The sequence below is a fragment of the Orbilia oligospora genome, assembly GCF_000225545.1.
Source record: "Orbilia oligospora ATCC 24927 unplaced genomic scaffold scaffold00076, whole genome shotgun sequence".
Classification (NCBI taxonomy): Eukaryota; Fungi; Ascomycota; class Orbiliomycetes; order Orbiliales; family Orbiliaceae; genus Orbilia; species Orbilia oligospora.
Window position 1 is genome coordinate 832,936 of NW_011645633.1, and position 20,761 is coordinate 853,696.

Below are 20,761 nucleotides of genomic sequence, written 5' to 3' on the forward strand. Positions count from 1 at the left end.
CTCTCTCTCTCTCTCTCTCTCTCTCTCTCTTTGGGGTGGTACGAAAAAAACGGGTGTGAGTGAGATCCATGGAATATGATCTTGTGACATGTGTCTACACTACAGAAAAGAGGGCTTAGGTGTGGTGCATGTGCATGAAAGCTTCTTCTTCTTCTTCTTCTTATTCTTCTTCTTCTTCTTCTTCTTATTCTTCTTCTTCTTTTCTTCTGGAGAGGGTTGACAACGGTCAAACAAAAAGTGGAGCTCTTCCTTGGGAATAAACTTGTCGAGTTGATGCGATGCTGTTGAAGCGAGTCAGACTTGCATTGCATGAACATGTATATTACATATATACTCATGTATAAGGTCCGCCTCGCCGCTTTGTTATCTTCTACTTTATTTTATCCTTTATTTTTTTTATTTTTTTTATTTTTTGGGACCGAAAGGAAGGAAGAAAGAACGGAAGAAAGAAAGAAAGGTGTGGGGAAGCTTAGATAGGCCGGTATATTAAACGAAACTAATGGGGATTTTTCTTTGGTAACGGAAATCATCGATACGGCCTTATCGCACGCGCACGCACGTACGGTTAAGGAATTAGTTTTTATCAGCGATCGATCGGTATTGGAAGATTCTAAACTGGGTAAATTGGAAAATTACTATCTTTTGGTTTGAAGTGGGTTCGTTACCTTTTATGGTGAATTGGAAGGTTGATATGGTAGATAGGATAGGATATGATATGATATCTCGGGGTAGAATAGCCTATCGAGATAAAGTATCCCCCTTTGGTATAAATATAGAAATGGACCGTTTGCTAGATCGATCGAATAGTATACTACAATACGATTTTGATAAGAGATCTTTAGAGATTAAAAACTCCAGATAGATAGAGATTGTAGTATATTACTATATATATGGTTTAGTTGGGAGTTTAAATATAGAGCCGTCGTCGAGCTCTCTTCGATAAACCGAGTTCTCACTATCAATTCGATATCACGAGCGATAAGAAGCTTAAGTTAAGAACATGGATACCACAAACCCAGCTCGCACGACACGATTTTGACAGCCCATGGAACCTTGCTCCTCCCGTTCGCGTTCTTTGAGATCGAGAAAGAGCTCTTTGGTATACGTATACATAGCATGATGGAATTGATGTATGAGGAATTTCATTATATAACCGTATTGACAAAAGAATGGAACAATGTCAAGATGGATTCGAAGTGGCGTATATATAACTCATACATACGGTGAAGTTGTAAGAACTTTAAGATATTTCGCCATTCGCAAGGTTTAAGTTGTGAACCCGCGCTCCTACGAGGGTTATTGATATGGCGACATTTTGGTGAAGTTTTACGACAAAAGGCGACTTAGCATACCTTTTGTTTTCTTTTCTTTTCTTTTCTTTTCTTGTCTTTCGCGATCGATCTATTATTGATTGATTGGTTGAATCTCTGTCTGCAGAATAATCTTATAGTATGTAGTTACTTAGTTTGGATTTTTCGTCTTGAGAAATATTTTGGTGGTGGTGATGAGTGAGTGAGGTAGTTCATGCGAAAATATTCCGGGTGGGGATCAAGAGGTCCGGTCGGCACGATAATTACTTAATTACTTAATTACCATCCAAAGCTGACCTGTGTACGAAGATATATCACATGTCTTTTTGACGATTATTGGATTGGATTGGATTGAATTGAATTAAATATCTGCATGTAAAGTACCCTCATTTTCATGTATAACATGAGCATGATACGCTACTGGTGTATGTAAGTAGATGTATGTATCCCTGGAAGGACAAAAGATCTCGAGAGAGGTTACAATCGACCCCATGCGATTTCATATCCTCCTCCTCTTCAGGAATGCGCATAATGCAGGAGGGAATACAACCGACCCGATCAAATTCAAATTCAAATTCAAATTACAAAAAAAAAAAAGAAAGAGAGAGAGAGAGAGGGTCGACTCATGATGAAGAAAAGAAAAAGCGAAGAAAAAAGCGAAAAAAGTCCGGGGAAGACGGCTTACAGCGAACCAATGAGTGTCCAACACAACTCATCTCGGAGTTTCAAAAACAGGGTCAGGTCCACCCGGAAGGACGAGGCGAGGGCAGAGCCATGCAGGACCTGTTGGTCGGATTGGGGAATTTGGCTTAAACTGGGTAGTTTTGTCTTTGCTTGGATTTATGCATGTCGTAGGGGAGATGTATGTTCTTTTTCTGTTTTCTGTTTCTGGCTGTTCACATGGTTGATATGTGCAGTTACATACATACATACAGACATACTACAGACATACCTACATGCTTGCTATTGTATGTATGTATGTATGTATGTATGTATGTATGTATGTACATAAGTACTAGTGTTTAATGTTTGGGGGTGTATTCGGATCGTGAAGAACATGCTCCGTGGGGGGCGACAGATATATCCTTCCTTACTTCGACAACCTAGCGGTATATAGAGTAGTCAACAGTATTCTTAGCCATTATACTATAGTAATACTCGTTAGTATACTGTAAACACCGGGCGTTACCTAAGAATTAATTATAAAAGACACGTTTGAACGCCGTTGTGTATTATGGCTAAAAGGGAATGGAAAGTCTGGAAACAATCGAGAAGAAATAGTTCACCAGTGACCTATTTCAAAGCTGAAAAAGGAAAGAAAAAAAGGCTACCACGTGAACATCGGAGAGAAAGTTAACCAGAACAATGGATGTTTTTTTTTGCGTCAATCGGAGCGAGTTCGAAGGGGGGGGAATGGAGACCCCAGGGATAAAAGCTGGATGAATTAAGTAACAGATATAGATAGATAGCTACTTAGCTAACTGGAGTCTTGTAGGATGATGCATAGTTAGACCTATGGGGTATGTACAAGTTTTTTTTTTCCTTTCCTTCCTAGACTTTAGTTAGTTTCTTGGATCGAGAGAGGTGCACCTGACTGGAAGTATCTACGGATGGTCAGTATGCGTATGCGTATAACTGCCAGCTCGAATAAGTTTAGCATTCCTGGGGATGTCATATATACATGTTCGATATGGATTGGCGATGCAGGTCAAAAATAAATATTATATTACAAACAAAAAAGATCCAAAGGCAGGGAAATTAAAAAAAAAAAAAATTCAAAAGGGAGGTAGGGTAGTAGTTGTCGCATTTGACCCGGAAATTTAAATCTGGAACTGGGAATATCCGCAGGATCATGAGATCACAGGTAACATGAAGAAAGTATCGGACAGTCTCCAGACTGTGTTGTCGGCGAACGGGGTCTGGCCAGGCCATCAGGCTGACGGAGTACAAGAAACACTGACAGACCCCGGTCTGCAACTGACACCTTGTTCGTATCTCTGAGGCGAGGACGATAACCTTTTCGAGCTGTCTGCAATGAATGGATCAATCAATTGCTGGATGGATGTGACGGTGCAGCGGCATGCAGAGCATATGTAGGTTTAAGTATGCTGTGGAAGCAAAGCGCAGGCAAGCCACCGGCTACCACCATTCATATTACTCGACTTGAGAGCGCCGGCTCAAGGATCTGGACTTTACCTTGACATTTACACAGCAGTGCAGTTAACTGTGAAATCGAGAAAGAAAGAGAGAGAGAGAAACGGAAGATACCTTGCAATATGGTACTTGGGCGGTACTTGTTAGAAGAATGGTCACACCGCGTGCTCAAAAGTAGATTTTGGACATTTTTCTTCGAACATATGTCTCTGTTGGATGATGTTCCTTTGAGTGAGGCAGCCGGACCAAGGCAGGATATCATATTTCTGAGAAAAGTCTTGTTACATTACAGGCTACGGATTGAGGTCATTTCATATATACCATTTGGTACCGACCTAAGTGGTTACTTACTTAATTAGTTAGGTTACGGCTCGCGGGAGTGTCGTTGATCGAGGTTTTCAATATATCATTCATTCCTGCATTCCTACTTAGTTATCTCGATCTCTTTCTCTTTCGGTCCGACAAACATACGTAAGAGTCACTCGCTGCTATCACACACCAAGGACACGGCCACAGGTCAGACTGATGGGTACCATCAGGCCATCAGCCATCCATCAGGGAAAAGCTAAGCAAGCAAGAATGGCTGCCCCCCCGTAAACGGTTTAGAGCCGCCAAGCTAGCATCCTCGCAGCCGCATATCCCTTCCTCCCTCTGGTATCAATGACCTCCGGCTCCTATTTGCTGATACGCACCCGAGTTCGCGCCATAACTTGCCCTTTATCTCTCCTCCCTCGAGTGGCTCTGCGGTGTATTGTTTGGTTGTCCGCTCTGGCAAAGTAATTGAGATTATGAAGTATGTACCAGGTGACTCCATTCTCGCTACATCACACATCATTTTCCAGCTCCCCAGACCCCGGGTTAAGTGGTACCTGAGAGGAGCTAGCTAAGTAAGTCAGTAGCTTAGCAGGAAACTTAAGGCAGGGCCGAAGAACGAAGGATGAACGAAGGTCCAGGACGGGGATTTGCTTGATTGAGTTCCCTACTTCTTCCTTTCTTTCTTTCTTCCTTCTCCCTCATATCCTGAATAATCCATTCCTTCTCTTATTCTTCCTCTTCCTCTTCTTCCTCTTCCTTTTTCTTCCCCTTTCTTCTTCCCCTTCTTTACTTTCCTTTCCTCTTTTTAGTTCCCTTTTCGACGGCCGACCAGCTTTTCTGACTGTAAATAGTATACTTGCTGACAGTATACACCGAATACCCATTACCAATACCATATCATACCCGTGCTCTCTTTTTTTAAAAATTTGGCTGTTGGCTGAAACCAATTTTATGAGAAATCCTCGACATTGCGACCTTTTTTTCTTGGGAGGCTAAGCTTGATATATCGTTCGAGTCATAGCTGCTGCTGTTGCTGCCGGCGCTGCTGTTGTGGTTGCTGCCAATCCTAAAAAGGTCCAATCCCAAATTAAAACCAACGTTCCGAACCCGCTCTTGAATGAGTAATAAGTGTACAAAATCCATCATACGACACTTCTTCCATATTGTTTAACCCTTTCCACCATCTTATTCCTCTTCAATCTTCTTCTTGTCTTTTCGTTCCTAGACGGGGTTTCACAGCGAAGCATCAAAGACATACCATCCAAGCCTCGGGGCCTTTTTCTGTATTATCAGATCCATCGTATCTCTTCTTTCGGCTTTCTCCTAACCTTAATCAACCTTGCAAACTTGCCTGGACTGCCTGGCCTCGGAAATTTATTCGCTTCCAGAAGACCCATACCAAACCGTATTCCAAGCTTTTATTTTCTTCTCTTATTTCGCTCGCTTCGTATCGAGGACCTGAATCCTTTCTCCTGCTCTTTTGGACCGGGGAAAAGAAGAACAAAAGTAAGTCAGTGAGTTTAGCAATTGTAGTAGTTGCATGTAGTAGACAGAGCAAGATATTTTGAGATCCGGAGCGGTATTTACATACGTATGTACGTATGCATACCTGCATATATGCCCCCCTTCATATATACGTACATCCGGGTCGAATCTCTCCAATCCTTATCCGTTACGTATCGTATCCCACTATACCGTATTTTTTTGCCCTTTTCCCCCTCTCAGCATAATACCTTATCATATCATATCATATCATATCGCATCACATCACGGCACGGCACATCTTTGGCTAGCTGGCTGGCCTCTGGCCGTCTGTCTGTCCGGCCGGGGCCAAACAAAAAAGCACAAAAAGAGGCAGATAAATCTCTCGTAGGTTTGTCTCGCTTGTACTGTGCGATTACGCACGCGGCTCAGAGAAACACGTTTTCCTGTCGTTTGCTGCATGCAATCGTTCAGCGAGCTTCGAGGATTTTCAAACGAGCAGCTCGGTAGCGTTCCTCTTTGGTATTGCATTGGTTCAATTTTTGGTGGATAAACTGGGTGACTGTGAGAGATCTGTTGAGGAACGCCGGTTATACTATTTTGCTCGTCCATGAGGTCTTTGCAATTGAGTGGTTGGTGTTTTTTGGAACAACCGGAAGCTTGCTAGCTGCTTAGGAAGGAGCTAGTAGGAAGCGGGTAGTGGGTGTTTGGCGGTGAGGTTGATAGACAGACAGATGGTGGGAGGTTGTTCTGTTCTGTCTTAAGCTTCATCACTATCACTTTACTCCTCACGGTCACAGCTAGTCCCAGCCAGTCCACGCCATCTCATCTCACCACCATCACCACCATCACCACCATCACATCACCATCATAACCGCAGCTGGACTAGCTTCAAAGCTGCAGCCGAGCATATCCTTCCTTCCTTTGCCTCCTTCCACTCGATTCTATTCCTCTTCCTTCTCCCATTCCCTTCTTTCATTCCGAGTAGTTGCGATTTAGTATAGTTGCCAGTCTTATTAATCATCTTCAGCTTAGCGAAGTTGCTCTTGCAACCTCACCGGACTCCGGACTTGACTCCCCCATTCCCATCCTCCGATACCACCACGGCCACGGCCACGACCACTCTTACTACCGTGCAAACATCCAAACTCTCTCGCTCCATCTTCTAATACGATATAGCAAAAAAGGACTTCATCGTTATTCTTACCGATACCTCGGAACCTGCCTCGCTCGTGCTACCACTAGCTAGTTCTTCATCCGTCGGCTTCGCTTCGTTTGGTCTGTAGCGTTCCAAGGATAGGTCCAACAATAGTAAACCGCACCAGGGAACCTTCCGGCCTATCGCCCCATTCGTCACCCTGCATATTCCAAACTTCGGGTTCTCCCCACACGATATCCCACCGTTTTCCTTAGGAACTTCATTCCCGACAATTTTTTTTCTCCTTCTCCTGTCTGCGACTGCAATCTAAAATCTATCGTTTTGACCTGAAAAGAAAAAAAAGTCCAAAGGAACAAGAAGAAGACCTTTAAAAAACCACCGTCTAAGCCACTCCAGTTTCAACCTTTCCCAAAAGTTGCTGCTTATGACGCAGAACGAACGGTAGTCGACCGTTTTTTTCTTTCTTGTGTGTTTTTGCTGTCTTTCGTTTTGTTCCTCCCTCTTCCCCTTCGTTTCTTGATTTCTTCTAAGCCTTGGGGAAGGTTCTCTCTATAATCTTTAAATAGAGAGTGTGAGGGGGAGGGAGACAGGGGACCAGACCAGGTGAACAATCCATCATCACCGAAAAAAGCTGCTGAAAGCTACCCCAGGCAAACACCAAGCAAAACCCATAGTATAGGCGGACTAGCCTTCTTTGCTTCTTCTTTTGTCCTTTTAGCTTTCAAGTCTTCCCTTCGAATCGACAGCCAAAACATCCTTTTGAAACCTTTCAAAGTTCAGCATGTCGTCTCGACAACTACCGCCCGAGATGACTTCACAAGATACCGTCGTAGGTGCCTTTAGGATAGGCAAGGAAATAGGCAGGGGGTCTTTTGCTACAGTTTACCAGGGTGTACATTCTGTGAGTGGCCTTTTTTTCCCTCGTGAAGAAGGAACAGATAAATTCATTCCCACAATTCTGGTAAATTGCTTCCTGTGTGACAAGAAACGGCGGTGCTAATTCGAAATTATTCGATGTAAAAAATGTAGCAAACGAAAGGCCTTGTAGCCATAAAGTCCGTCTTACGGAGCAAGTTGAACCGAAAACTTCTCGAAAATCTCGAGTCCGAGATCCAGATCCTCAAAACTCTCGATCACCCGCATATTGTAGCCCTCCTAGACTGCCAGAAATCGCATACGTACATACATCTGGTTATGGAATATTGCTCTCTGGGCGATTTATCGTTATTTATAAAGAAGAGGGATCGATTACACACTCTACCGGACTTGACAGCCATGTCACAGAAGTATCCGAGCATCGGAGGTGGTCTGAACGAAGTAATTATTCGGCATTTCCTTCAACAACTCGCAAGTGCTCTAGAGTTCTTACGAAGCCGGAACCTGATCCATCGAGATATCAAGCCGCAAAACCTGTTACTTGAACCCCCAGTGGTCACGTATGGCGAATCTGGACCATACTCGGAAGGAATAAGGGACGAGAAGCGGAAGATTCCCGAGATGGGGTTGCCGGATCTACCGGTACTCAAGATTGCAGACTTCGGATTCGCAAGGAATCTGCCTTCGACAGCGATGGCGGATACACTCTGTGGGAGTCCTTTGTATATGGCACCCGAGATTCTAAGGTATGAGAAATACGATGCTAAGGCAGATCTCTGGTCTGTGGGTACGGTGCTTTACGAAATGGTTGTGGGAAAGCCGCCATTCAGGGCGAGGAACCACGTGGAGTTGCTTAGGAAGATCGAAAAGGGCGAAGATGTGATCAAGTTTGGAGACGACGTGAACGTTAGCGATCCGATGGCTAGTTTAGTACGGAGGCTCTTGAAGAGGGGCCCAGTGGAAAGGATGTCGTTTAGCGACTTTTTCAGCGACCCTGTGGTCAAGGGGCGGATACCTGGAGCAATCTACCCCAGGATACAAGGTGGAATCGATCTGACACCTGCGGATTTGAGGCAGAAGGGTCACGACAGAGAAGGTCCGAAGACACCAACGGGGGCGGAGCCGAGCATTCCAGACTACTTCCCAACGAGATCATCCCACCCGACTCCTGGTTCTTCACGACAGGCCCAATATACCGGGTATGGAGATAACCTACCCGAAGAGGGTCATCGACCATCGGCTTTTGCCAACATTCCTCGAGCGGCTACGGCCTCCACTGTGCCCGTTCAACTGTCTAAGACCCCAGTTCAAACAGGGTTGGGACGCCCGAATATTCATCACGCAACTTCAGCACCGGTAAGACAACCCGAAGTCGACAGACACGGTGTTTCCACAGGAGTGCCCATGGAGAGGCAATTGTCACAGCAGACAGCTTCTCCTGGATCCTCATTCCTGATACAACGACAGGACCAGCAGCGAACAAGACAAGCTGCTCGAGAAAAGGAAACAAAGGAAGCGAAAGAACGCATGGATCAGGACAACCTCGATCAAGAGTACGTGGTTATTGAGAAGCGTACCGTAGAGGTTAACGCACTGGCGGACGAGGTCGCTGCGGCTCCACAAATTACAGGGAGGTCGCCTTCCTCAACACCAAAAGGGGGCGCACTTGCTAGGAGGGTGACTACAGGGCAATCCACACCCTCTCGTGCTGTAGTTGGCAAGAGGCCGGAATCATTCCAGCAGCCGAGGAACAGCTACGAGAGGAAGTTCGGAACAAGCCCTGGGAGCGCTGCAACTTCGGCATTAGCTAGGGCTCTTGCTATGGTGAATACTCGTCTCAACAATATCGGTATTCTTCCTCCTTCGGTGTTCGGAAACTACAATACGGCCATGCAAAGCCCGCAATATGTATCGTCCGGTCTTTACCAGCCAGGTAGTATGGTGGTCATCGGGGGTCAGAACCCCAGCACCGCGACGGGCTTGTCGGAAGAAGATTTCCAGGCCATTCAGTCTATTGAGGAGGCTGCCAACCGCAGCGATGTAGTATATCAATTTGCGGAGGTCAAGTTCTCGCAATTGTTACCTTCGTCTTTACCCAGTCCAACCGCGAACTTGGGTTTGCTCCCACCTTCAGCTAGTGAGCAGGGTGCGGCTGAGCCATTAGATTTGCCACCAGATGCTATTGTCGCATTGGCAGAGGAGGCACTCGTACTCTATGTCAAGACACTGTCCTTACTCGCAAGGGCTATGGATATCGCTGGAAGGTGGTGGGGAGTGACGAACGGAACTGCCAATGCAACCGCCATTTCTAGAATGAACAATGCTGTGCAGTGGGTTCGCGAACGCTTCAATGAAGTCCTTGAGAAAGCAGAGTACACCCGCCGCAAGCTTATCGCCGCACAAAACCAGCTACCGAGGACACACGCTTCCCACCCCTCGAATAATCCGAAAACCTCTACATCCCCGGCACTTGGTGTTAGCGTTGAAGGGGTGGTTTTGAGCCCTGGAGTAAGCGCTGAGAAGCTTATGTATGACCGTGCGCTGGAAATGAGCAAGACAGCGGCGGTCAATGAAATGGTCGGGGATTCATATGGGGAATGCGAGATCGCATATGTTACGGCAATATGGATGTTAGAGGGCGTATTGGAACCTGATGATAACGGGCGTAATACGCTTGGGGAAAATTCCTCTGAGGGATTGCTGAACATGGAGGAGGATGATAAGAAAGTCATCGAGAAGTGTGAGTACTCTGAACGTTTTACAATGTGAGATTGTAGGCATGGTGCTAATTGTTTGTTTCTAGTTATTCTTGGTATCCGTGGGCGTCTGTCTGCACTGCGGAAGAAGATGGCGACAATATCAAGAAGGTCGTCCGGTGGGATGCCGTCTGGGACACCTACTGTTCCACTTTCCCCACCGCATTCGCCAAAGCCGATGAGTACTTGAAGGGATATTCGCTACTGGCCACAGCTACGTGCCCGATGCAATGGGTGTGCCTTCACTTTCGCTTCGTTGATATCACCTTTTCCTTCTTTTCACTTCAGGTTTTTTTAATGTTTAAAGGTTCGTATCTAGTTCATTCTCTAGCTTCCCTTTCTCTACTCGGTGGCTACGAGACTTAGTTCTTTTAGCCTAATGGCTTTTCTCTTTTCTTTCTTTCTTTCTTTCTTTCTTTCTTTTTTTTTTAACTTTGCAGGGCAAATACACACGTACACGAAGTTTAGCATTCCACCCCGGATTTCCGGGAGTTCTCCTTTGATATCCTTTAATTGCTTGGTTCTCTTGATTTGGAAAGCTTTTTTTTTTCGTTTTCGTTATAGATGAGATCGCGATTTTTGTTACCTTTCGGCGAGCTTTGTTTTCTATGGATTTTGAACAAGATTGATAGTGCTTTCCTTGATTTGCTTGCTTGCTCGCTTGTCGATTGGTTTCCTTATTCAGCAACGGGGAGTTATGAGATTGTTCTCTCTCTTTTTGCTTTACGTTCCGGCACGTTTACAATACCTCTCCGCTGCATCCTTATCTCTACTGCTATTTTTGTCCAACGTTTTTTTCTCTGAGTTTTTTATGTTTTATGAAGGGTGTTCAGTTTTTTGATATCCGGACTGTGTTTATCTATTACTTTTTGCAGTCTTCCTCTCTCTCTCTGTCTTTTTTTTAATTCATAGGGAGGTGAACCAGATTGATAACTTGCTCGATTTCGCTGTTACTTCTACTTTTATTTTTATTTTTCTTCCAAAGATGGATCAGTATTATTAGTGTGTTACTATTACTACTATTTTACTGTTACTATTACTTTTTTTATACTTTTTATTACTACTACTGTTACTATTACTACTCATGGGCAGATAGTTAGTATTCATATCGTTTGGATCATCATCATCATCATCATCATCATCATCATCATCATCATCATCATCACGGGAGGTGAATTGGTGTTTCTTCTTTTTTTTTCAAACTCTTCTTTTGGATGGCGGGGGTACCTGGATTTTTTCTGTTGGGTGTCTTTTTCCTGATGAAGGGATGGCGGTAGGATAGGATGTTGGTATTTTTGGAGATGTTTCTATATTTATAGGGAATGAAATTTTTGAATTTTTTAATATACCTTTTTTTTTCTATGAAGTGCCTCTTGTGATCTATTTTATGTGCTATGGCTTCTGTTACCTTTGCTGTGCCATCAGCATATAACTACTACTTAAATATTCATGCCTGCAAATTTCTCTGGAGCCGTAGCGTTACTTCTTGACTCCCATAGTTTGTCCTTTCGCTGTTTCCGATAGAGGTGTTGGAAGTACCTAGAGATGTGCCCAATGGCATTATCTTCCTAAGGCAGCGACCCGGAGCGCGCCAGCGTCAATGACCTGCCATTTTTGTCCATCAGCTCAGCTTGCCCTCATACATGATGACAACAGTTTCACAGTCTTGTCAACCAAGAAGAACTTAGACAACCCCCCCAATAGACACCATCCCAATTTTGTTCTTTTGGGGTTTGATATAAGATGAACCGGTGATATTGCGACATAAGCTTACTGTCCATTTTGACCTGGTATCATTGCATTTCTTTTTGATTAATTTTCTTTTGCTTACCGTTTGAGCTACTTATATACTGTGTTTTAGGAGTGTTAGAGTATAATAATCGTAATAATCGATAGAATACTTTTTTACAGGCTGGATATCTCAAATGCAACATTGAATAATCCTGATTACAGGATTTCAACTCTACAAACAGATCACGAAACAAAAATATAAAACTAATGCTTATATATCACTAAAGTTCAAGTCATTATTCACTGATACATGCAATGCATACACAAATAGTATTACTGTTAATTAGTTGTATGCACTTGTCTTCTCGATAGAACTATCTAAACACTTAACCATAAGAAATATGGATAAATAATCTTTAAATTGCCCGAAGCTTTCTCACAACGAGTGAGTGAGTGCTTGTTGCAATTATTGCATAACCTCATCGTATTTGCCTTGCTTGTCAAAGACTATGGCAATGTTGTTGACTGTGTTCAGTCTTAACGAATGATTTTTGCCCAAAGCCTTCTTATAGCCGGCAAGTTCTCGCTGGTATTGTTGTATAGCCTCGCCGTATTTGCCTTGATTCCAGAAGACTGCGGCGGTGCTGCTGATCGAGAACGTAAAGCAAGGTTTTGTTTCCGGTCCCCACATGATGCGGATTAACTCTGAAAATTTAAGCGCTATATATCGATTTAGATACTCTAATAAACTACAACCCTTGCTTCCTTCCGAGCATCCCACTTGCCACACTCTCGCGACATATTTTCCCGTCGAAGGACTTCCACAATGATCCTCACAGCATCATCCATAGCTCGCAATCATTCCGGGGGGGGGTTTAACGTTCTCGCGCCCATGAGTGTACGACAGGATGAACTTAGAATACTTCAGAGCGGATTATGAGAATCCCATGCTGAGTTTGGTCTTTCGACCTTATGTGGTCATCGCAGCCGAGTCTGTCATAGTGTGGCTCGATGCTAGTGATTATAGTTACCCTGCTATCCAAAAGCTGGAGTATAAAGGCACCAGTTAGCCGTCGGCCTCATAGACGTGTGTTCCACCTGCATAGATAGAATTATACATATCCAAATCGGCCTAAAAATTTCCCAAGGCTAAGCTTATACCCAAATCCCCATTCGATTCTACCAGCCGTGACAATGGCTGCCTCGGGTTTGTTACTGGATCTTCTGGTAGAAATGGCCATTCCCAAACTACCTGGCGGAGAACAAGTACCAACCGGTGCGAGGGTTACTCCAGCCGTTCCTCAAGTTTGAGAGCCCCTATTTACTAGCGGCTCGTCAAACCCTGCATTGGCAGATAATGCCTTGGGGTTGGTACCAATCTATGCTGGTCATGAAGAGCATATTGAAATTCGAGCTCAGGACCTTGATGCCGAGTCTGAAGATGAATTCGAAACGGGAAAGTATATAATGTCACTTACGGAAGAGGAGCATAAGAAGGCGGGGGCAGGCTATAGTGGACATTAAACAGTTTAAAAGGATTTTGGAATCTTCACTGAAGGTAACTGTTTTCATATCAATCTTGGTGTTCTTGAAGTTGGAATCATATCTAGCAGAAACGTTGACAAATGACTAAACGGGGCCTAGGTAATACCAACCTATTCGTCTATGGTGTCGACGAGGAGACTGCCATAAAGCGTTTGGAAGTTGTCGAAGAAACTATCCGCGATAATCTTCTCTGGGAAACTGTCTGCGTCCGCACAAAAGATGCGATCACCATTGTCTCACAACGCCTCAATCGCTCCGTCCGGATCAATCTCCGCTTACATTCAAGTATTGGTCAAATCCTGTATGGTTACAATTGTGATATCGACTGCGTTGGTGTTGCGTACGATGGTCAGCAGGTATATACGACGCCACAAGGTATAGCTTCTTGGATGCTCCGGTGTAATACAGTAGACTCGACTCTCTGTAGTCCATGGGGCTCGTATGAATCACTACTTCAAAAGTACAGAGACCGCGGCTTTGAAATCTTCTACCTGAATCTTCAGCGCCAGGTAATTCATCCTTCAATTTATAAATTCCCGACAAACCAACTTCATGGGCTTGCGAAGCTGGTTGTTCTTGAAAGACGCCGGGTTCGGACAATTATTAGTATCGTAAGAAACAGGATGAGTTCGATTCTAGCTCCAACAAGCACACCGGGTTCCTTCATTCTACAGTTGTCAGGCGGCCCGCTTGAATCTTATTTCCACTTGCTCCCGGATGGAACTGTTGTCCTCGTAGAGGTTGATCCTATCTCCGCATCAAGGTTTCGTCTAGAACGGGGCCCTTGCCCTCGATCTCAGCCCTCCTCCATGCGCTCCTTCTGAATCGAATGGGGCCGAACCAGCTGAGTGCGAAATCTCGATTCCGGATGCATATACAGTACACTCCCACGTAAAAAGATACAGGATCTGGTCTATAACAAGGGCACACTCCTGAACGAGTGGATGGGGATGCACACAAGGATCGTGAAAGGTATCTTCACCGCCATCCCGCTTTGTTGGAAGTACTTTCAAGAGCGTTATCGAAAGTTGGTCAGACAAAAAGCGACCTAATCTATCACTATATTGCCTCAACCTTAAAAAAATGGTTTATCAATAATTTCCCACACAACAGCCGCTTCGCCCGAAGTTGCAAGCCGCATATACACCCCATACGCCCTGGAACACTCAACGCCATCGCTAGGCCCTTCTCAATTTTGGTCTTCTGATTGTGCCGACGTATGTGTAATATCAATACTGGGGTTCTCCGTTAGAATTATCATAAGTTTGCACGGACGATGATCTGTAGAATGCTTGGTGGGTCGTTCTGAAGAGCATCTTGGTGGCTCGGCCGTATAAGGCCGCAGGTCGCCTCTTATATTATTCTGGCAATATTCAACTCAAAGGTATATACGCGGGTCGTGTCTCCGGAGGAGACAATATTTAAATCTTGTGTCAGTGTTTTTACTAATCTCCGTAACATCTTCGCTAAGATGAGCGGGTAGTATCACAACCTACTTCTGTTTCGGCGACCGGCGAGCATATCCTCGGTAATTATAAACCTGTGGCTTCTCCCTTGCAAAGTGCAATTGTCCACTCCGACGCGCCGGAGCAGCTCCCTCAGTCGAATATTTTCCTCGACGACTCGCAATGCCGCGACTTGGACCTCTGGGGCGGCCTGGACACCTTGCTGCTGATAATCTCGCAGCTTGCGTTCGAGTTCTTCCACATATTCTTTCTTTCGAGTCCTGTGCCTCCGCTTACTTTCGCGGATTCTCTCTTGTACTCGCTATATACAAATTCAAAGATCATTTTAGCAGCGACCTACTTGAAGATTTCTTGAGGAACAAACCTGTCTGCTAGGTATATCTGACATTGTGGCGGAAGAGTTCCGTGATTATATAGAAGTGAAGATAAAGGCCGCGGAGATTTGCTAATTAGAAGTATCTAGAGACAATGGGTGGAAGGCTCTGGCGGTGGCTGCGACAGCTTTACCAAGAGAAACACTGCATTGGCTTGACATGCTTCTGCTGCTTGGTATGTCACTCGCGATATCCAATTGGCTGCCGAACCCGTTTATATTATATGTATTATAGCTTTAGCGAAACTTCGTTTCCATCAGGTGTTTAGATATCTTTTACTTCGCATATAACAAAAGGATCAAATTTCATCCCGGGAGTCAACGCAAATGTTTCAATTAACGGAATCTCTAACTCGTTTTCAACCGGTATTTTTTCATCCTTCCTCGTTATGGATTCTAGGACTATCTACCAATACGTCCAAAGGCGATACGGCTCTGTCGCTCGAGCCGAGAATCCTCAATACAGTTGTGCCATTGCCAAAGCGTTTGGTTACTCAGAGGAAGAGATCAACAGTGTACCTAGGGATGCTAACCTGGGGCTGAGCTGCGGGAATCCACTTGCAATTGCAAGCCTCCGCCCCGTAAGCTTTATTCATCGTTTCTATTTTGCTTCGAGTAACTGATAACTGCATGCAGGGCGAAACGGTCGTAGATTTGGGCAGTGGTGCGGGTTTCGATGTTTTTCTCGCAGCAAAAGGGCTTGGAGCAAATGGGCACGCCATTGGTGTTGACATCAATAAGGTAATGAGCGCCTACGAAATACCCCCGATACGCGGACTAGTATAATAGTGAACCCGAATATCGTAGGATATGCTTGCCCGGGCCCGCGAGAACCTAGCAAAATCGCCAGAAGCAGGGAACATTACGTTTATCGAGGCAAATATTACATCTATCCCGCTCGATAATAGTGTTGCCGACTGCATCATTTCCAATTGTGTCATTAACCTCGTGCCTGAAGCCGATAAGCCAGCTGCATTTGTCGAGATGGCTCGCATTCTCAAACCCGGCGGCAGGGTCGCAATTTCGGATATCTTGGCGCGGAAGACGCTACCCCCCTCGCTGAAGGAGGATGTTACTCTATATGCAGGGTGCATCGCCGGAGCCGCCACAACCGAAGGGTATAAGCAATTTCTAAAAGATGCAGGTTTTTCAGGTAAGCTAAACGGTGGTTTTATTAATACGATGTCTATTACTGCAGAGGGCTAACTAGGGGTAGATATCTTGATCGTTGACACAGAAAGTGACCTGAACATTTACGTGAACACGGCGAATCTCTTACAGGGGAGCAATGAAAATGCTGCTGGTTGTTGTAGACAACCAACTGAAGCAGTCGATTCCCCTACAGGGGAAAAGGCAATAGGAAAAGGAAACGTATCTTGTTGCTCACAGGTAAAGATGGAAAGACAGCCTTGTTATGATGCTGCTGTCGGTGGAGCGGCCCTGCTCTGGGAGAGCAATACCGATGCACCATCGAAGACAAACCTAGTGAGCCAAGATCTCGAAACCACTGATTCGAGACTTAATGGTATTGATCTCAATGAATGGGTTGGTAAGTGCTACACGCATCGTTAATCTCCCTGATGAATATATTATTAATCTGTGCTTGCTTTTACAAGGGTCATTCAAAATCTTTGCTATAAAACCTTGATTCCAGACCAAAAATATTTTCCTTTGTAAAATCACCTTTGCACCAGTGGTATTTCTAAAACTACGGACACGTACTTAACCTATAAGTATTTAGATCAAGGCTTCTCAACTTGTTTGCGGCTGTATTCTCCGCTATGGCAGCCCAAACCTTCGTAGATATTCTTTCCCATACTAGCTTAGACGTAGTCTCTCAATTAACGTTTCCTCGTAATGCCACCCTGACATAACGCAGGTGACGAGGAATGTCCTCTTGCTGCTTATCAGGGAATTTGCTGCCGGATAGATGAGGTGCTAGGTTCGGGTGGCGGCAAAAAGTTCTTAGTTCATCCAAAATTGAGGGAGATAAACGAGTGTCACAGGTAAATTTGTATTGATACTGTAGAAAGGATCTCTGGAAGCATGGTGACGTGCTATATTGGTTCGAAATGATTGGAAGTTTGGCTAACGTGGAGGCTAGAACCCAGAAGATTTATTGGTAATTTGTTTTTGGGCAAAGCATAATGCCAGCAGTCGTGTCACCGCTGAAATCTGATTGGCTAATCCCAAATCGCTTGAAAGGGTAAAGCTTGGTACGACCTAAAAAAAAATACCACATAAAGTGGCCCAGCTCCTCCTATGGTCATTTCATACCCAAATCTCGCCGAAAAACGATATATTTGCGAAAATATCCACTTCAATATCTTAGATATATCTTTTCTTTAACCGACCATGGACGAGCGAAAGGAAAAGGAACCAGCTAAAGAAGCAGAACTGGAAAGCCAAAATGCGAGAGAAAAGCCAAACACTAAATTGTCGACATTCAAATCCCTGGGATTCCTCGATCGCTATCTTGCCCTATGGATACTGTTGGCGATGGTCATAGGAGTCCTCCTGGGGAATTTCGTCGAGCAAATTGGGCCTTCCCTTCAGAAGGGTAAATTCGTAGGAGTTTCGGTGCCAATAGGTTAGACACCTAATAATAGCTATATAACTTCACTAGACTAACGGACGCGATTTTTTTTTGCCTAGCGATTGGACTGTTGGTCATGATGTACCCTATCTTATGCAAAGTTCAGTACGAGATATTACATCATATTCTTCGGAAAAGAGATCTATGGATTCAGATAGTATTCAGCGTCTTCGTGAATTGGATTGTCGCGCCCTTTCTGATGGTATTCGTCCTTCGAGTATTACGAGATTAGCAAGGCATTGTACTGATATATTGGATAGCTTGGATTAGCATGGGCTTTCTTGCCAGACAAAAGTGATCTACGAACGGGGCTGATTTTGGTCGGTTTGGGAAGGTGCATTGCTATGGTAAGTATGAGGGAAACGTTGTATTTCACGTCGATCTAATCTCACCATCCGCATTTAGGTTCTGATATGGAATGGCCTCGCAGCTGGTGATGAGAACTACTGTGCGATTCTGGTCGTCGTTAACTCCGTTCTTCAAATGGTTTTGTTTGCACCACTTGCAGTACTATTCATTAAAGTGATCAGTGGCAGTGGGGAACTCGAGCTTTCGTACTCAACAATCGCGACGAATGTGGCAGTGTTTCTTGGAATACCATTGGGGGCCGCTATTTTGACCAGGCTCCTCATTCGACAATTTGCCGGACCTGATAAATACGAGGTTTTCCTGAAGTGGCTTTCTCCGTGGTCGTTGATTGGCCTACTCTATACTATTCTTGTTCTATTTGCTTCTCAGGGTCGTCAGGTTGTCCACCAAATCGTCTCTGTAGTTCGCGTCGCTGCACCTTTAATTGTTTACTTTGTCGCCATTTTCATCGTCACGCTGTATGTGACATACAGGCTTGGTTTTGGCTATAAGTTAGGTGTTACACAGAGTTTTACAGCCGCCAGCAATAATTTTGAGCTAGCTATAGCGGTTGCTGTTGCAACTTTTGGTCCCAACAGCGATCAGGCGCTTGCATCGACTGTAGGTCCTCTTATTGAGGTCCCTGTCTTAATTGCTCTGGTGTATGTAGTCCGATTCATAGGCAAGAGGTGGAATTGGAAAGATTAATTTTGCCTCTTCTTCGTCTTGATATTCTAGTATATTTTAAATGTAATCACCTAGAAAATCTATATATGTTCCTAAAAGTTTGGAAGATTGGTTTCTTGATTTGCTTAGACGGGCATGTCAAACCCAGTCTTAATCCCCACCGTCGCGTAGTGTGCGATGAGGATGGTTCACAGATCGATGTGAGAGGAAGACTTAGGAGTAAAGTTAGGAGGATAGGATTAGATAATATCTCTAAATAGTTTACTTTGTTATCGAGAAATCTCTTAACAGGGTGTGAGCCGCAACCAGAACCGACTCCACCAGAAATTTCCATGATAGAAAAGCTCTTCCAGACCTTTTTGCCGAAAATTAGCACCACCAATCATATTTCAGTGGTGACAGTTCAAGTCTGGGTTGTGTCATATGTCTGTCTGGCAACGCTAATGCCCATTATCGGGGCCGGGGATAGTTATGGTGGCTATAAAACCCTCATCAATTCGTAGCCGTTTCAAGTGAGTAAATGAACGTATTTTCATACAATCTTCGTACATGTTGCTTCAACGATCTTATCTCTTCGAAACACCGGTTAAGATTCTTTCCAATCGCCTTCCAACTAAGCCAATGGACTCAGAGCGGTCCGCTGTTGCCCCTCCAGCTCCATGGTATTCGGCCTATCCCGCACCAAGGAGCGACACTCCCAATAAAATCACATCCGGAGAAGTCCTGGAGCTATTAAACGGAGTGGACGTTTCAGGAGCGCAGGATTTTGTATTGATCGATGTCCGACGGAACGACTATGAGGTGACGACGCCTTCGTTTTAGGATGTCTCTTTGAAAAGAAACAAGAAAAATCAATTTTATCTTACTATCTGTTAATCTATTAAACTGACATCTTCTGGCGAACAGGGAGGATCCATACGTGGCTCTATAAATATACCTGCGCAGAGTTTCTATACCACAATTCCATCATGGTACGCATTGTTCAAAGCCGCTGGAGTGAAAAGGGCGATTTGGTATTGCAGTAAGTTTTCCTTTATCCTACTACCTCAAAACCTTTAAAGTACGTGTGATCTAAGTAATTACACTTTCATTGATCCAGATTCAAGCCGAGGGAGAGGCACGAGATCTGCATTATGGTTCCAAGACTATATAGATGACAATAATGACGCTGAGCTTAAGACTATGATTTTAGTCGACGGAATCAAAGGGTGGGCAACTAGCGGGGATGAGTATGTTGAGAGAATGGATGAATACGTGGAGGGTTACTGGAAGTCAAGTTAGCATGAAGGTAGCAGAATAAACACCACACGTATACACATGTACTAGTAACAAACTATTTTGTAGAAATAGGCACTGCACAGATTGAAATTGTGGATAAGAAGGAATATTTCTGTGTCGATTAATATCCATACAGAATTTGATCTAAATTTTTCAGGAACAATCAAATTTTATCTTGTTTATCCTTCTTCATCGCCGCGGCTCTCTTCTCTCTCACTAAAACGATCTACGGACAAATCGGCGTGCCTATATTGTGGCGGACGGTTGGAAGTTTTATTATAGCACAATGGGTTAATAATGTGTAATAAATAATTTAACACTGATGTGTTGTGGGTTTTTGAGGGAGCCAATGCTTCCTAATTTGGAGCCTCAAGAGTCCTTAAACGAAGCAAGGTACATCCATAAACAACCCCTTCTGCTCTAGCTCTGGAATAACTTTCAAGCGTAACTTGAGTTTAGAAGTACTCATATAGATTGACGTCATTACCACAATTGGTAGATTGCTCGAAGATCGTGTGGTATTTTGAGAGGTCCAACGCGTCTTTGTTTAATCGAAAAAGTCAACCATGCAATATAATATTCTGTTATGGTGGGGTGAGCGACATTCTCATCAAACGTGGATAAGATGTAACCGTCGAATCATATTGCAACCGCTACGATCTGGCTATCAGGATCGTATTGCGAG

At 44.3% G+C, this 20,761-nt stretch overlaps 6 protein-coding genes across 6 annotated transcripts; 4 read left to right on the forward strand and 2 right to left on the reverse strand.

The window, feature by feature from the left end:
• Nucleotides 1–7,201: 7,201 nt before the first annotated feature.
• On the forward strand, nucleotides 7,202–10,242 carry AOL_s00076g234 (uncharacterized protein; the record flags this gene model as incomplete). Its single annotated transcript, XM_011122787.1, has 3 exons — nucleotides 7,202–7,321; nucleotides 7,450–10,036; nucleotides 10,100–10,242. 3 exons carry the CDS (start codon nucleotides 7,202–7,204, stop codon nucleotides 10,240–10,242), a joined length of 2,850 nt encoding a protein of 949 aa, XP_011121089.1.
• A 2,007-nt stretch (nucleotides 10,243–12,249) lies between these two features.
• AOL_s00076g235 (uncharacterized protein) lies at nucleotides 12,250–12,474 on the reverse strand (the record flags this gene model as incomplete). The annotated part of the gene is made up of 1 exon (XM_011122788.1): nucleotides 12,250–12,474. One exon carries the CDS (start codon nucleotides 12,472–12,474, stop codon nucleotides 12,250–12,252), a length of 225 nt encoding a protein of 74 aa, XP_011121090.1.
• A 2,339-nt stretch (nucleotides 12,475–14,813) lies between these two features.
• On the reverse strand, nucleotides 14,814–15,182 carry AOL_s00076g236 (uncharacterized protein; the record flags this gene model as incomplete). The annotated part of the gene is made up of 2 exons (XM_011122789.1): nucleotides 14,814–15,095; nucleotides 15,159–15,182. The coding sequence occupies 2 exons, from the start codon at nucleotides 15,180–15,182 to the stop codon at nucleotides 14,814–14,816; spliced, it is 306 nt and encodes a 101-aa protein (XP_011121091.1).
• Nucleotides 15,183–15,556: 374 nt separating this feature from the next.
• Nucleotides 15,557–17,177, forward strand: AOL_s00076g237 (uncharacterized protein; the record flags this gene model as incomplete). The annotated part of the gene is made up of 5 exons (XM_011122790.1): nucleotides 15,557–15,748; nucleotides 15,804–15,908; nucleotides 15,975–16,320; nucleotides 16,384–16,716; nucleotides 17,047–17,177. 5 exons carry the CDS (start codon nucleotides 15,557–15,559, stop codon nucleotides 17,175–17,177), a joined length of 1,107 nt encoding a protein of 368 aa, XP_011121092.1.
• Nucleotides 17,178–17,522: 345 nt separating this feature from the next.
• AOL_s00076g238 (uncharacterized protein) lies at nucleotides 17,523–18,819 on the forward strand (the record flags this gene model as incomplete). The annotated part of the gene is made up of 4 exons (XM_011122791.1): nucleotides 17,523–17,757; nucleotides 17,823–17,965; nucleotides 18,024–18,110; nucleotides 18,169–18,819. The coding sequence occupies 4 exons, from the start codon at nucleotides 17,523–17,525 to the stop codon at nucleotides 18,817–18,819; spliced, it is 1,116 nt and encodes a 371-aa protein (XP_011121093.1).
• Nucleotides 18,820–19,347: 528 nt separating this feature from the next.
• Nucleotides 19,348–20,201, forward strand: AOL_s00076g239 (uncharacterized protein; the record flags this gene model as incomplete). The annotated part of the gene is made up of 4 exons (XM_011122792.1): nucleotides 19,348–19,599; nucleotides 19,705–19,819; nucleotides 19,898–20,074; nucleotides 20,143–20,201. The coding sequence occupies 4 exons, from the start codon at nucleotides 19,348–19,350 to the stop codon at nucleotides 20,199–20,201; spliced, it is 603 nt and encodes a 200-aa protein (XP_011121094.1).
• Between the last annotated feature and the right edge of the window lie 560 nt (nucleotides 20,202–20,761).